The 14,032-nt window shown below is 41.8% G+C and overlaps 3 protein-coding genes across 3 annotated transcripts; 1 reads left to right on the top strand and 2 right to left on the bottom strand.

Moving 5' to 3' along the window:
• Positions 1 to 1,134: 1,134 nt before the first annotated feature.
• Positions 1,135 to 3,780, bottom strand: LOC121951742 (peroxiredoxin-6-like). The gene is made up of 5 exons (XM_042498196.2): positions 3,549 to 3,780; positions 2,753 to 2,909; positions 1,884 to 2,033; positions 1,623 to 1,769; positions 1,135 to 1,493 (listed from the first exon to the last, which is right to left on the bottom strand). Exons 1-5 carry the CDS (start codon positions 3,638 to 3,640, stop codon positions 1,365 to 1,367), a joined length of 675 nt encoding a protein of 224 aa, XP_042354130.1. The 5' UTR covers positions 3,641 to 3,780; the 3' UTR covers positions 1,135 to 1,364.
• Positions 3,781 to 4,000: 220 nt separating this feature from the next.
• LOC121951909 (polyisoprenoid diphosphate/phosphate phosphohydrolase PLPP6-like) lies at positions 4,001 to 8,076 on the top strand. Its single transcript, XM_042498401.2, has 2 exons — positions 4,001 to 5,783; positions 7,306 to 8,076. The coding sequence occupies exons 1-2, from the start codon at positions 5,405 to 5,407 to the stop codon at positions 7,725 to 7,727; spliced, it is 801 nt and encodes a 266-aa protein (XP_042354335.2). The 5' UTR covers positions 4,001 to 5,404; the 3' UTR covers positions 7,728 to 8,076.
• A 1,902-nt stretch (positions 8,077 to 9,978) lies between these two features.
• On the bottom strand, positions 9,979 to 13,520 carry LOC121951920 (myocilin-like). Its single transcript, XM_042498414.2, has 3 exons — positions 12,624 to 13,520; positions 11,970 to 12,074; positions 9,979 to 11,586 (listed from the first exon to the last, which is right to left on the bottom strand). The coding sequence occupies exons 1-3, from the start codon at positions 13,108 to 13,110 to the stop codon at positions 10,784 to 10,786; spliced, it is 1,395 nt and encodes a 464-aa protein (XP_042354348.2). The 5' UTR covers positions 13,111 to 13,520; the 3' UTR covers positions 9,979 to 10,783.
• Between the last annotated feature and the right edge of the window lie 512 nt (positions 13,521 to 14,032).

The following is a 14,032-nucleotide window of genomic DNA, read 5'->3' as shown; positions in this document are numbered from 1 at the left end:
TGCTATTATTGATACAGTAAATTCAGAAGATTATATATTTAGTGAAATTTATAGATTGGCCTGCCAAAACCACTGCAAGTTCTAGAAATCGGTTAAGTAAGAGTAGATAATTCTACATGTACTAAACAGTCTGTAACTAACTGTTTAAAGGGTCAGTTCACCCCCAAATCAAAAATACATGTCTTTCCTCTTACCTGTAGTGCTGTTAATCAATCTGGATTGTTTTGATGTGAGTTGCCGAGTGTTGGAGATATGGGCCATAAAGATTTCTGCCTTCTGCCCTGTATAATGGAACTAGATGGCACTTGGCTTGTGGTGTTCAAATTGCCAAAAAAATACATTTGAAAACCTCAACAAACCAGAAATCATGACCCAGTTACTAAAGGAAATCCTCAGAACTTGTTGTAAACAGTTTCATGTAGGAACAATTTTCTCTCTACCAAAGTAAACCTGTCAACCACATCACTGCGCAAAAGGCAGCATGCGTCTACTCACAGACGAGAGGGTTTTGCAGTAACGTCAGCTAACTTAGTGGTGCTAGGTGAGTTAGCAGTAGATGCTAACTGTTCATTTATTGACCCCTTAGTATCACTTGCAAAATAAAAACTTCTTTTGCAATACTGCCTTTAATAATTGTTGTATACATAATAATCGTCACTTGGTAGTAATTAAAGGTTAACTGTGTAGGATTTAGTGGCGTCTAGGGGTGAGGTTGCAGAACTGGAACTTCTCCCATGTGCCCAGCATGTAGAAAAACTAAGGTGGCTGGTGCAAAAACACAAACAGCCCTGTCTGGAGCCATTGTTTGGGTTGTCTGTTCTGGGGACCCACTTCAAATATAGAAATCAAAGTGAAGAAACAAAAACCCAACAATTCTTATTTTCAGGTGATTTTAAACTAATAAAAAAATAGTTATTAATACTAAATCGCATATCTGCCAAGAGACGACCCCAAAATCTACACACTGGACCTTTAATTATATGTTCATGGAAGGATTTTCTAGTACGCAGACTCTTTTTTTACTACTTTTCACATGTTCTTCTGGCCAGTGCCTAGTACATATTGCGTGGATGTTCGTGCTTTTGTAAACTTTTTCGCCCATATCACCCCGTACCTCTCCAAAAACAACCCTCCTTTAGAAAAGTAGGTAAAATACTGCAGCTTTTATTTTTGGAGTGTTGTAATATTTAGAAAAGTCCTACATATTCCTGAAGGCACTGGTTTTTACTCCATCCATTTAGTCACAACTGGAATGTGCTGTGACTTGTTTATGACAGAAACTAGCAGTACTCAGAGTCCTTAAGGTCCATGTTCGAGAGCCGCTGTGACACAAGTGAGTGTTGAACAGTGTTGTCTGTTGGTGCTTATTGATGGGGTGTGTAGCGCAGGTACTTCTTGCCAGAGGGCAGGTCTTTGGTGTAGACGCCAGCTGGGAACAAAGAGGCGGCCTCCTCTTCAGACATGCTGGGAGGGACCATCACACAGTCTCCAGGCTGAAAGAGAGAAGAGAAACAAGGTTATTCTGCATAGCAGCAGGTCACTTCCTTGTTTCTATTATCTCTGTCGTCAGCTGCTGGACTGATTGGCACAAACTGAGGTCACTTTCAAAGGTGTTGACATACCCTCCAGTCGGCAGGTGTGGCCACTCGTTTCCCTGCTGTGAGCTGGAGCGAGTCCACCACTCGTAGAATCTCGTCAAAGTTGCGTCCGGTGGTGGCGGGGTAGAGGAGTGACAGCCTCAGCCTTTTGTCTGGACCAATAATAAACACCTGCACACAGGCAGAGAGATGGAGCCAGATAATATCTACTCTCTTGAACATAGAATAATAATTAACCTTGATGCGATAAAATAGGGAAATCAGACTTCGATTATGAACTCTTACACAGCGGGCAGTGAGCGGCAGGCCATCTTTGTCTTTCTCATCTGGGTCCAGCATGCCCAGGGCCACTGCCAGATCCCGTTTACTGTCCGCTATGATGGGAAAGGGCAGCGTGCAGCAAGCAGACTCCTCACAGTTGTATGCCACTATGTCCTGGTTAGTACAGAGACACAAGCCCTTTGTCAGTTATTTCTACCAAATCAATGCTACACTGATATATACTGTATATATATATATATATATAATAAAGAACAGTATTGTGGGTGATAAAATGCATTAGGCGCCATACTAGTTTGAACAATCCATAACTGTTTCTTTTACTTTATTGTGGAAACAGACAATTTTTCACCCCTACTATTTCCAAGCGGAATTTACAACTTTAACTGCATCTTATGCAGTCCAGATTAAGTACCTGGAGGAAAATTTTGCTGCTCACAGTAGTCTTTTCTCTACCTCTTACTTACTAAATTCTGATCTGTTTCTCCTAACCGTTGTTAAGATTGTGATATTCCACATTCAGAACCTTCTGCTCTCCTCGTAAACATTGGGAATTTGTAGGTCACAAGACATCAAGATGTCCATGTTAACACTGGTTTAACACATTTTTTTCAGATATAGATGTATGTTATACATAACCGTATATATAACCATAGTTTAAACAGCATCAACACAGCTGTACTTCAGCGTGTAGTTAGCGCCTGCGACACAAAGTAGCCATTGAACTGTGAAAACAAATGTGTAACTTGTCTAATTCCTGTGCAAAATTAGAATAGATTAAATGTGTCTGACTCGTAGAGCTCACTACATAGCGCTTATACCAGCTGGGAAATCAAAACTTTGATGTCCTGAACATTCCTCCAACACTAGCACACCTTGGTCCAGCCGTGGTGATCCTCCAGGCAGTCGATGGACAGGGCGATCAGTTTGATGCCGCGTTTACTGAACTCACCGCTCAGTCTGGCAACTCGACCTAGCTCTGTGGTGCACACTGGGGTGTAGTCCCTGGGATGGGAGAACAGGATCCCCCATCTGGAAATGAAAAAAGAGACCAGTGAGTTTGTGTCAGGTGCATGTGTGGGTCAGCAATTCTGTGATTTAGCCTGAGGTTTTATAAACAGGTTTCAATCTGACTCATTTTTGCCTCATGATGCTTAAAATTCTAATATTAAGGTTACTATTGCTGTTTTTTGTTTGGTTGCACAATAAGTGATGCACCAAACTGACAGGATGTGATGTCTATGTCACTTAAATGAGTCAGAAATGACAGCAGAGGGGAGTTTTTTTTAATGAGGTCAGCACTGAGATTGTGCACCAATCATGAATTGTGAATTAGGATTGGCCTTTAGGTTGTCTGGTCTTCTTACTGATGCGTTGACTTGAATCGTCTCACCATTTGACCATGAGCCACATAATGGGGTCATAAACAACTTAGTTTGTTATATAAAATTGTCCACAACATGACATGTATCATAGATTTAAGTTTGGATGCTACAGAAAATCCTAGTCAAAGGCCTAAAGCAGAAGTCAGAAAGCAGTAACAGGAACCAGATGCAACCTCACTCTACCTACTCTCTCTCCCTCTTTCTCTCCTGTTAACTGAATTTGAGATAAGCCTACAAATCAATAACCAAAAAAAATAAAATAACTATAATCAAGAAGCCTACTTACGATTCACCGAGAAATTCGTGGAAATTAATTTTGCCATCGGTGGTCTCTGCCTCGAAATCAGGAAATACATCTCCGAGCAGCAGTCCCGGCATGTTCAGTGGAGGTGTTGCGTCTGTTCAGCAGCGGCTCTGATGACAAATGAGAAAAAGAGGAGGCGGAAACTTCCCTTTCTGTGGGCTACTCTGTTGAAAAAGCATGAACTGCACAGGACAGCATATAACAGAGCCGAACTGTTTATGCACGTTGGCAGCCCGGTTTCCCAGGGGCGTAAGTTTGAAAAGTGAGGGGGTGGGGGCACTTTATGAGGGCCAGAAAAAATGTGCAATTTGAATCCCTTTTTTGTTTGTTTTTTGCATTTCTGCATACGTGTAGGAAGTACGGTAACCAAAATAAAATCTGAGATATATTTAGGTTAGATATTAGACTAAATTCTAAGTATGCTACTCTTCTGTGGTAATTTTTTTAGTATATCAGAGCAAAATCAGCAGCGCAATTAATATTCTTAGCTAGAATCTGATGATTGGACAAACTACTGGTAAGCACAACGAAAATCAAAACTCAGCATAGGGTTTATACAATTTAAAGTTAAATTTAAAGTGCAGCACTAAAAAACTTTTCTAATAGAATATGCTCATAAATGAGCAATTTATCATAAAATCAACATTTTAACATTTATAGAAGCAGTGCATTTGTATGTAAAGCAGGGCCATAATCATCTTCTACAACCATATACGGCTGCCCAAAATAATCTTTAGCAAATGTAATCTTGACCATAAATAAAAGTAACAAATTGCCCTATGGTGCAGTTCTGCATTTGGTTTGTCCTGGTGGTGTTGCCATACCCTAGCAGAAGCTGTTGCTCAACAGCTGCAATGTCAAAAACTTTACTGTCTCACTGATTAATTACCTTCAAATGTATTAAAAAGTGGAAAACTAGAGTGTAATATGAATGGTACATGGGCTATATCAGTGTCAACTGTGATATTTCTTGAAAAAATGATAGTATGTCATGAAAACATGTTAAAAAAAATCAGTATTGGCACTTTTCCCATGTGGCTGTTAATCATATGCTGGCTCTCTAAAATGGCACTCAGCCATCAAAACTGTGAGAACCCCTGGTCTAAGAGTTTTGTTTCAAAATGCTTTAGAATGGTCAGTTTTGCTGATAAAGTTTAAAAATAAATTCTCCGGAGGGGGGGGTTCCCCCAGACCGCCCTCAGAGGTTGGGTTGCAGGAGATGTAGATAATTATGGTACTGTGAAATACAATAAGTCAAACTACTAAACTCCCTCCTTACATTCTAGTTTTCCACTTTTTAAGATAGACAGTCAGTAGTGTTTGTCATTGATTGTACCCATAGCAGTAAGCAATGGCTTCTGCTGGGGTGCCACAACACCACCTATATCCACATTGCAAACTAAATAGTAGTAATAGTCAACAATTTTATTTAATTATTAATTCAGTATTTATTTATTTATGGGGTTTGTATGATATGTGCCCCCCATTAAATAAAATAATTTATGTCACAACTCCCAGTTTATTAGTTAGTGTCCCCTCTATTGTTGAAACGAAATCTACGTCCTTGTTATTGCCTATGGTTGAGAAGTTACACTTCAAAAAAGAAACCATACATTTAAAACTCCATGCTGGTTTAATTACATGTGAATTGGGAGGATAATATTACCACGTGACCACAGCAGTCCAGTTCTGAACTGGTCAGGTTTTAACCTGTATCCGCTCTCTCCAGTTTGCGGGATGTTTTGCGTCTGAGCGCAGCAGGATTACAGTGTAGACTGAACACAGGTGGTCGATAAAGAAGGGCGGATACATTAGTGAGTTCACTTTGTCAAACCAAAATGTCCTCACCTCCGTCTAGACGGAATAGCTGCCGTGGAGTCGGGTGTGGAAACCGGGCATCTTCTGAGTGCCATGTCCGCCGCCGGGGCTCCAGCTGCTCTTACTTTTCCTCCGGAGGGCCACCTGAAGACTTTTCCGTCAGTCTGAGCCAGCCGATGATCACAATAACGTTTCGGTTTCTGCTGGCGATAGATCTGTGGCTGTCCAAACGGCTCGGGGTGTGCGCCTGTGAGGAGTCTCCGTGGGGCAGCATACGGCCCCTGGTGCGGCTGCTGGAGTTTTCTGGACATGTCATCCCGTGGCTCGTCGGCACCGTGTACACTATACTCCGGGGAGAGAGTGAGGAGGAGCAGGAGATCATGCTGAATCTGGCTTTGGGTAAGTGTCAGTTTTCCTAAATTTTAGTTATCAAGGACGACTCCAGTAGGGCTATAGACTGTTTGTATTTTTGCTTTCCGGTTATGAATTCATTTTATGCATTATTCTGCTTCTTAAAACAACCACCCATGACCAAAAAAGTATCATTTATTTATTTAGTATGCACGTTTAGGGTATAACATTTTATTACATGTTTCTGCCTCTAATCTCTTGTGTAATTTTACCCTTAATTCTTGGCATTTGTCCGGCATTATTGTCTGGCTTCTATTGATGTATTGCCTCTGGGGTTTCTGGCCTCTGCTTTGCTTTGGTTGTCAGAGCACTTTACAAACTCCTTTAAAGATGCTATATGAATAAAGTTAGCATTATTAGAACATTTCCAACATTTTCACTTGTATTTCACTTACATTGCCTTGCATTTGGCACGTCCGTTTGGACGTTTATAGTCTTTAAAGACGTCTTTTTGTCGTTGAAAAATCTCTTTTCATGAACGCAGCAGTCTTATATGAAAAACATAGACTAATGTATCAACCTGCTATCATTGATGTACCCGCTTATTACGCACTTTCATATTTATCACCACCTAAGCTGCGCGGAAAGCCGATGCGTTATTACGCAAAATTGTGGCAACTCCAAAGTGAACCCTTTGGTCTCCAGACGTGTTTTTTTATGGGAATAATTTTAATTGCTATTGAAATAGCACAACATAACAGGCCAAAGCCGCATCAGTCCGCCCAAGTGTAAAATAATGCATCAGTAGACTGTTGGTGCGCCCCCGTGACCGAGAGACAAACAGCATCAGCTCAGTCATGGAAAGTTTTCTCCTTTGAGCCACAGCTGATAGCACCTGTGGCCACTGAGAGATACGCACGTGACATGGTTGGTGCTTTATTTGCATGCGAAGATTTTATATGTTGACTGACAGCTTTGAGAATAAGTCCTGTGTTGTTAAAGCCTACTGTATTGTGTTGTGGTGAAATGCTGGAGCTATTTTTGGAACATAATAGCCTATAGGAAGGATGCCACTGTGCTCTGGAAATACGGGGGCTGAGATATGAGAAATTAATGAGCTCAGATGACTCATTTAATTATTTCCACAGGAGAGTACTTAGATAATTAAATCAGTGTGTTATTGTCGCCATTTACATTTGTTGCAGTACTCATAACCAAAGTCACACACACTGAATAAAACATATAAACACAGCACTTTTTTTCCATCTCATTTGACATGAGTTGGAATGTAAGAGTATTTTATGCACACAGAAAGCTTATTTCTCTCAAATACTGGTCACAAATTTGTTGAAACCTGTGTCGAAACATTTATATGATACATACAGTATGTGCAAATGGAACATATTTGTAGTTGAATGTACAATGTCAACATTTTCTTTTGGCCACCAGACTGGTTAGCAACAATTAATAAGTACAGACTTAACTTTTTTCATAACTATGAGACCTTTTCTTGTAAATACAACATAATTACAAAATACTGAAAAAATCAGTTGTCTCTCTCTTTCCACAGCTTTGTTGTTGGACCTGTTGTTGGTCAGAGCAGTGAAGACTCTTGTCAGACGTCGCAGGCCCGCCCAGAACCGCTCTGACATCCTCTCCAGCTTCTTCGTGGAGCGCTACTGCTTCCCCTCAGGCCACGCCACACGGGCTGCCATGTGTGCCCGCTTCCTCCTTGCCCAGCTGGTGGACACAGCCTCCATGCGGGTCCTAGTACTGGGTTGGGCCGCTCTGGTGAGCCTGTCCCAGCTGCTGCTCGCCAGACACTATGTGACAGATGTGAGTTTTGGCTTGGCTATGGGATACTGCCAATACAGTCTGGTGGAAAGGCTGTGGGTGAACTGGGACTGCCTGCAGGACCTGCTGCTCCTGCGACTGGCAGAGAGACTCAACAGGGCTTATAGTGGACTCTGGATGGCAGATTGGAAACATTAGGGAAGTGTCAGCCTATATGTGGGGGAGATGTGTAGCATGAGTGTGTTTAATACAGAAATTTCCTGCTGTTGCATTTGTTTATTGGATTATATACAAATGTCTTTGGTACGCTTATATTTTGTTTATCTATATCTGTTTTTATGTATAATTGTGTTTGTTTCAAAAGAATGAAGAGGACATTTTGAAATGGATGGCTCGGGTAGTCACTGAAGGTTGTAGTATTTCCTGTGAAGATGCATATGCATATTGTTTGCACATGATGATAATGCATGGATATAACTTTACAATGCTGAAACCAAAGCTGAATTCAATTAAAGTCTTTTTTTGTAATAAAAAGATGTTACCTTCACGTTGAGTAAGCTTGTGGGTGAGTGTAAAAGGTTACACTACCGTATGTAAATGACACTAGCACACTGCTTCCTGGTAAAGTGAGAATTTCATCTCAGTGTGTGGTGGCAATGTCTCATAAGAGGTATGTGGTTTTGTATTGAGCCAAAACAATCCACAGTGGGTTTACTGTATGCATATGAACACTGGTGGGGGGAAGTCAACTCACACTCACCCAAGTTTCCATCAGCTGCTGCTGAGTCTCCTAACAGCCGTTATAGTACATCCATCTCCTCTTACAGTGTTTTTATACTGCCACTATCTTTAACATACCGCTGCAATATCTAAGCTGAACTGTGCAAATGTGTGGTGATGATTTTTCTTTGCCTTTATATTGCAATATCAAACAAGTAGAATATTTTTGCCAGTGCATGACAGAAGCAAAATAGCCTCATTGTGGTGGCGACGATAAAGTCATGGTACTGTGATGTTATAGACTTTTATAGACTAACATTAGCTTTTTACTTCTGGCAATAGCACTAAGACTCAGAAAATCCAAAGAAATGGTCTTGATTTGTGATGATTATCATGCTGAACAAAACATGTTAGTGTCATTAACTTTTTTTTCATCACAGGGTTTATTTTCTGCAGTAATCCAAAATCCAAAAGCTTTTTGTCAAGGGAACCAGAGTGATAACTTCCAGGTGGGTAACGGGCCAACAAAAAAACTGGCATCCCTGCAGCACTCTATATAAACTCCAGCAAACTAAATTAACACAGGCTTACCAACTACTTTAGTAGTTAAATGTGGGTGAAATTTCAAACATGCTGAAGAAATATTGCATAACAATGAAAGGTGTGCAAACCAAAGCTAGCAACTTTCACACAGCCTAAATTATTGCATTTAAAGAAGTATTTCATTGCTGAAAAGATGGTCTCTTTATGTCAATGCAGATGCAAGAGACAAATACTCTTGAAACTTGTTCTAGAAAACAGAAAAAAATGGCTGTGGCATTTACTTTTCCTCAAAAGGTAGAAAACCGGCAACTACCAGAATGCACAACACACTCCTGGCCTCCTTCTGGTGGGTGATGGGCTGATAATAAACCTAACTCAAATTACAGTCAAACGATAAGCTAAAATGTGTTTCTGAAAGCATTTCTTTGTAAGAAATAGGCAACCCAGTAACAGAATCTTGCTTTATATTAAATCAGCACAGCCTAGTTTTACAGTTTGACCTCAGAATTTTCTGCTTCCGTTTTTACTATACAGAAAGCAGTATGGCGCCCACTTCTTGTTCACATATTCTCATATGGTAGCCAAAATAATGCAATACAATATGTTTCTGAGGACATTTTACATGATAATTATGCAAAACAGTAACAGAATCTTGGTTTATATTTGATTATTACTGCCTAGTTTTACTGCTTGATCTGAGTTTGAGAGACTGAGAGAGATGGAGGCGGATCCTTCTCTTGGTCACTATGTACTCTTTGTTTCTGTGTTGGCGGGAATACGAAAATGCGGAAGTACGATCGGTATCTCGAGTAGCAGCCGAGCACAAGCACAAAGACGGCAGCGGATTTGAGCTGAGAGATGAGCAGCAGGGACACCTGGCCACTGGTAAGAAAGGGAGAAGTTTACCGCAGTTCATTTACACATACTAACCACATGGTTTAGATAGAAAGCTGGCTGAGTATCCCTTTAGCAAGGCTCACTAGCCTCAGCTAAAACCACCAAAACAAACAATAACAATCCACATACTGTACTTTCGGTCACATATACATTATGTTTGGCTGACTGTTGATAACCTCCAATCCGCCAGATGTCTGTTGCTATGGTGATTAATTGGCTCCTTAAAGAACATCTAAGTCTTTTTTTTTTTTTAATAGTTTTGAAGTAAAATGGGAAAGTATGACACAAGCAAGTTTGTATTCTTTTTATTGAGAACTTAAATAACATAAACATTATTAAACTGAACACAAAAATACATCCGGTACATTACTGTTTGAAATAACCACTGAGATCATAAAGGGCTCTGTCATAGCAACATTAACCCTTGGAAAACTGGAACGGCAGCAGTTTTGTTGTGCTGCATTTAGAAGCCTTTCACGTGCATTTAAACTTTGAACCATGAGCAAATTGGTTTGATTAAAAAAAAAGTTTTAACATGGCTAAAAAAGCAATAAACAAGTTGGCAGGAAATGCCCCACAAACTGCAAGAGATCAAGAAAAGTTGACAAGAAAACCTCCAGAAAATTATTTTTAAAAAGAGAGAGTGGGGATTGTTATTAAAAGTTATATTTTTCTTTCGATTATCTTAAGGGAAATTGTTCAGAAAACCATATTTATACTAATTATAATAATGATTAAAAATAGCAATAATAATAATAATTATTATATTAACAATTTTATCTTATTAACCTCTTTTTGTAAATCCTTTTTTTCAGTCTGAGTTTTTTTGGTGCTAAATTTAAGTCATTTTCTCGTAATTCTTACCTTGTAACTTTGTTCTGTGTCTTTGAAAGATATGAAGCCAATATGCTCAGGTTTCAAAGGAATAGTCTGTTTCATGACTACATTTCTGTTGCCATAAGACATCTTATTCACAATAGTAATAAGAAAAAAATATGACGCAACATTAGTACAATGCAAACTATTACTATATTTTATCTCATTCACTTGCTCTCATATCAGTACAGTCCTGTAAACGGCAGCATGTCTCCTCTTTAGCTGCTGCCTTGGCTCGCTCTGCCCAGCCTGATGTCATAGGTGACCATGTGGAAGTTGTCCCAAGCGAACAGCTTCCTCTGAGCGTGGTTGTAGTCCACCATGCTGTTGTAACGGTACTTGTTCTTGAAGGGCACAGCGACAGCCCGCCCCTCGCTGGTGGCTGTGTCAAACACATAGTTGATGGTGGTGTTGGGTGCGGTGTAGCTGGCCACCGTGTACAGGCGTCCACACACCATGAAAGCGTTGGCCACTGTGTTCTTCCTGATGTTGGTCTCCCAGCTCTTCTTCACCTCCAGGCTCTCTGGGTCCAGTTGGGAAATCACAATTGCACCCTTCGCCTTGCTTGTGCTGTAGATGGCCCATAGGCCCTGTTCATCTGCTGCCAGGTCAATGTCGGTGTAGCCGCCCCATGAGTAAGGGTGCTGGCCGTGGAAGCCGGCGTGAGGCAGCTCCCGGCGGGATGCCAGGCTCTCAGAGGTCAGGTCGTAACGGATCAGGGTGCGGCTACGTTTACGCTGGTAGTAAAGCGAGCCGTGGTACATGGTTGCCCCTGTGCTCTCCATAGGCTCTGGCAGGACCAGGACCTTCATAGGGAAGCCTTGGGATAACTGATTCATGTCTTCGTATGCAAAGAGCTGACGGACATCTTTACCAACCGTGTCGATACGCCAAACAGTCTTATTTGAGTAATGATGGCCCTGAGGCTCCGGATCCTGCAGCCACACTCCATACTTCCCTGTGATAGTGTCAGCCTTCCTGTGCAGCACAGGATCTCCCACCGACTGCAGCTCTCCACAGCCTGGAGGGAAAAAAAGAGAATTAAAGGGACGGTTTACCCCAAAATCAAAAGTACATATAGGCCCCACTTAGGTTTTTTTGGACCGCACTGTAAAGTGCCTTTATAGGAGGTTTAATTTTAGGTATCAGTGCAAAATTTGCGAGTGTGGCCATCAGAAGCCCCTTTTCCAACATTTGCCTGGTTTGCCTCTCCTGATGGTGCACCCCTGCTGGAAAGAGACATTGCTGTAGGGATTTACAAAGTTTTTACTTATTTTATTCATTTATTTTTTGGCGGGAGTCACCAAGTGCAGTCTAGTTACATTATATTCAAGAGAAGGCAGACATCTTATGTTCACAATGACTGCGATGAGACACCCCACCACTAGGCGGATACACTTGTACCTGTAAAGTTGTGATTTCCTTCAGGAAGGAGGCGGGATGCTGGAACCTCTGTAACCTCAGCCTTCATCTCCTGGTACGCACCATTCCCAACATCATATGCAGGATCTGGGAGAGATGGAGGGAAGGAGAAATGTGTGTAAAAAAGCAAAATATTACAAAAAACTACAGACCGGGGATGAATGTTGAGTAGAGCATAAGAAAGAAATATCAGTTTATATATATTAGTATTAATCTACAGTTAAACTCATCACACAGACAACATCAAAGTCTAAGTGTCTAATTTATTTGCATGAGTGCACAGCAGGTTCACCTTATAACCGTGCCGTTGCTCTCCTGAAAATGATCACATGCACATAAACAGACACGCATGAGTGACAAAGCCATAAAGAAGAGTCAGTGTTGTAAATTCCAATCCCCTTACCCAACCTGGGCCTGCTAACTGCACCCTGACCTGTTGCCCCAGAACACTTTTCAGAGCTGTACTCAACCACAAATACATTTATTAGAAAAAAAAGCTTAGAAGAGTAGCAGAACATATTTGTTTTCCCACCTTGTTGAATGCCCCAGTGAATATTTAATTGTTAAGCTTGTTTGTGCATGCAAGTCAACGTTCACATTCTGATTTGTGTGTTTTCCCCGCACTGATGTACATACCACTGGCAGGTCTGTTTTCACGCTGACTCCCCCCCGAGGTGTGTGTCTGCTGGCAGGGTTTCTGCCTGAGGCTCTCTGCCTCCCGACCCAGCTCAGCCAGCCTCCTCTGCAGCTCCTGGACCTGCCCGTTCAGACGCTCCTTGTCCTGCTGCAGCTGATTTCTTTCCCTCGTTACCTGGGAGTACGCTTCCTGGAGACCTTCTTCTCCACCGCTTGCCCTCAACCCAGTCCCTGCACCTCCATCCACTCCTGCTATCAGACGGCTGACTAAAGCCTCCAGCAGGGTGAGTCGGGACAAGACTCCATCCATCTCTGGTTTCATGCCGCCTCCAGAGCAGCTGGACTCCTCTGGACTGGCCACAGTGAAGGTGTAGTGGCAGCGCCCGGCGTTGTCATTGGAGCGGCGGAGGGAGGCTCGGTCTTGGACCTGGCTCTGGCTGGGCAGAGTTAGACAGGACAGACAGAGGAAAGACACCTGGAGCCACATTCTGGAGAGTCACACTGAGCAGATGATCTTCTGGTTTGGGGAAATTTTCTGGGAACTGTTTATCCTCCTCTCTTCAGTTGAGAGTGTCTCCACTTGCTTTATATTTTGTCTTTCTTTAGCTGGTCTCTTCCCACCTGAGTATCCCTGGTTAGTGTCTGAATCCCAGCAATGCTGAGAGTGGGATATTTATACAGTTAACTGTCAGAGAGTGGGAGGGGACGACGAGTGTGGCAGGGAGGGAAATAGCCAGGGGGGTGTAGGGTGAAGTGTGTGTGTAAATCCTTGTGTGTTTTCTTTTAAGTTGGGGTGAGGTGAGCTGAAAGTGGAAAAAACAAAATGAAAAAAAACAGTATCAGTGGAAAAATACACCATTTGTTTTTTCCTGTTGAGAATTCTTCATGTGTCTGATGTTTGTTTTGACTGGACAGCATCTCTTTATGTGTCTACTGGCTGTCAGCTGCAGAGCTGTTTACTTCCTGATAGTTTCACTATTAAAGCACCACGTGATTAACTGTAAACTCAGTTTATTATCTGCGTACCAGGTGAAATTTGGGCTCCAGGGTGAGTGTGTGGGAGCCCAGGAATCTGAAGCCACTGTTTCAAACAGGCAAACAGGCTCAACAGCAAGTCAACATGGTCCTTTAGAGGACCTGAGAGCACACTAATGCCCATCTCTCTTTTTCATAACTGGGCAGGATGTCTGGCATATGAGGATACACTGACAGTCTGCATAGGAATGGCTGCGGTCGAGTCATTTTTGATTTGGAAAGAGGTTCCTAACTGATTGAGATGCCCAGGAGTGTATCTGTGACAGCTCTGAGAACAGCTGTTTGAATCCTGTAAATGCTAAGGAGAAGGCCTTCAGTGGTTATTCAGTGTAAGATAACAGGAGTGTCTGTAATGATATCCTTCTTATTCATCA

The sequence above is a fragment of the Plectropomus leopardus genome, chromosome 12, assembly GCF_026936395.1.
Source record: "Plectropomus leopardus strain MGB_pleo_1.0 chromosome 12, ASM2693639v1, whole genome shotgun sequence".
In the NCBI taxonomy this organism is placed as follows: Eukaryota; Metazoa; Chordata; class Actinopteri; order Perciformes; family Serranidae; genus Plectropomus; species Plectropomus leopardus.
The sequence above is the reverse complement of the archived record's forward strand: the minus strand, read 5'-3'. Positions and strand labels throughout refer to the sequence as shown.

Excerpts from the sequence above, each read along its gene's own strand:
- LOC121951909 (XM_042498401.2), top strand. The coding sequence starts at position 5,405 with ATGTCCTCACCTCCGTCTAGACGGAATAGCTGCCGTGGAGTCGGGTGT. Across the intron at positions 5,784-7,305 it reads CATGCTGAATCTGGCTTTGG|CTTTGTTGTTGGACCTGTTG; the intron begins GTAAGTGTCAGT and ends CTCTTTCCACAG.
- LOC121951920 (XM_042498414.2), bottom strand. The coding sequence starts at position 13,110 with ATGTGGCTCCAGGTGTCTTTCCTCTGTCTGTCCTGTCTAACTCTGCCC. Across the intron at positions 12,075-12,623 it reads TGAAAACAGACCTGCCAGTG|ATCCTGCATATGATGTTGGG; the intron begins GTATGTACATCA and ends CATCTCTCCCAG. Across the intron at positions 11,587-11,969 it reads AGGAAATCACAACTTTACAG|GCTGTGGAGAGCTGCAGTCG; the intron begins GTACAAGTGTAT and ends TTTTCCCTCCAG.
- LOC121951742 (XM_042498196.2), bottom strand. The coding sequence starts at position 3,640 with ATGCCGGGACTGCTGCTCGGAGATGTATTTCCTGATTTCGAGGCAGAG. Across the intron at positions 2,034-2,752 it reads ATCACCACGGCTGGACCAAG|GACATAGTGGCATACAACTG; the intron begins GTGTGCTAGTGT and ends TGTACTAACCAG. Across the intron at positions 1,494-1,622 it reads CCACACCTGCCGACTGGAGG|CCTGGAGACTGTGTGATGGT; the intron begins GTATGTCAACAC and ends TCTCTCTTTCAG.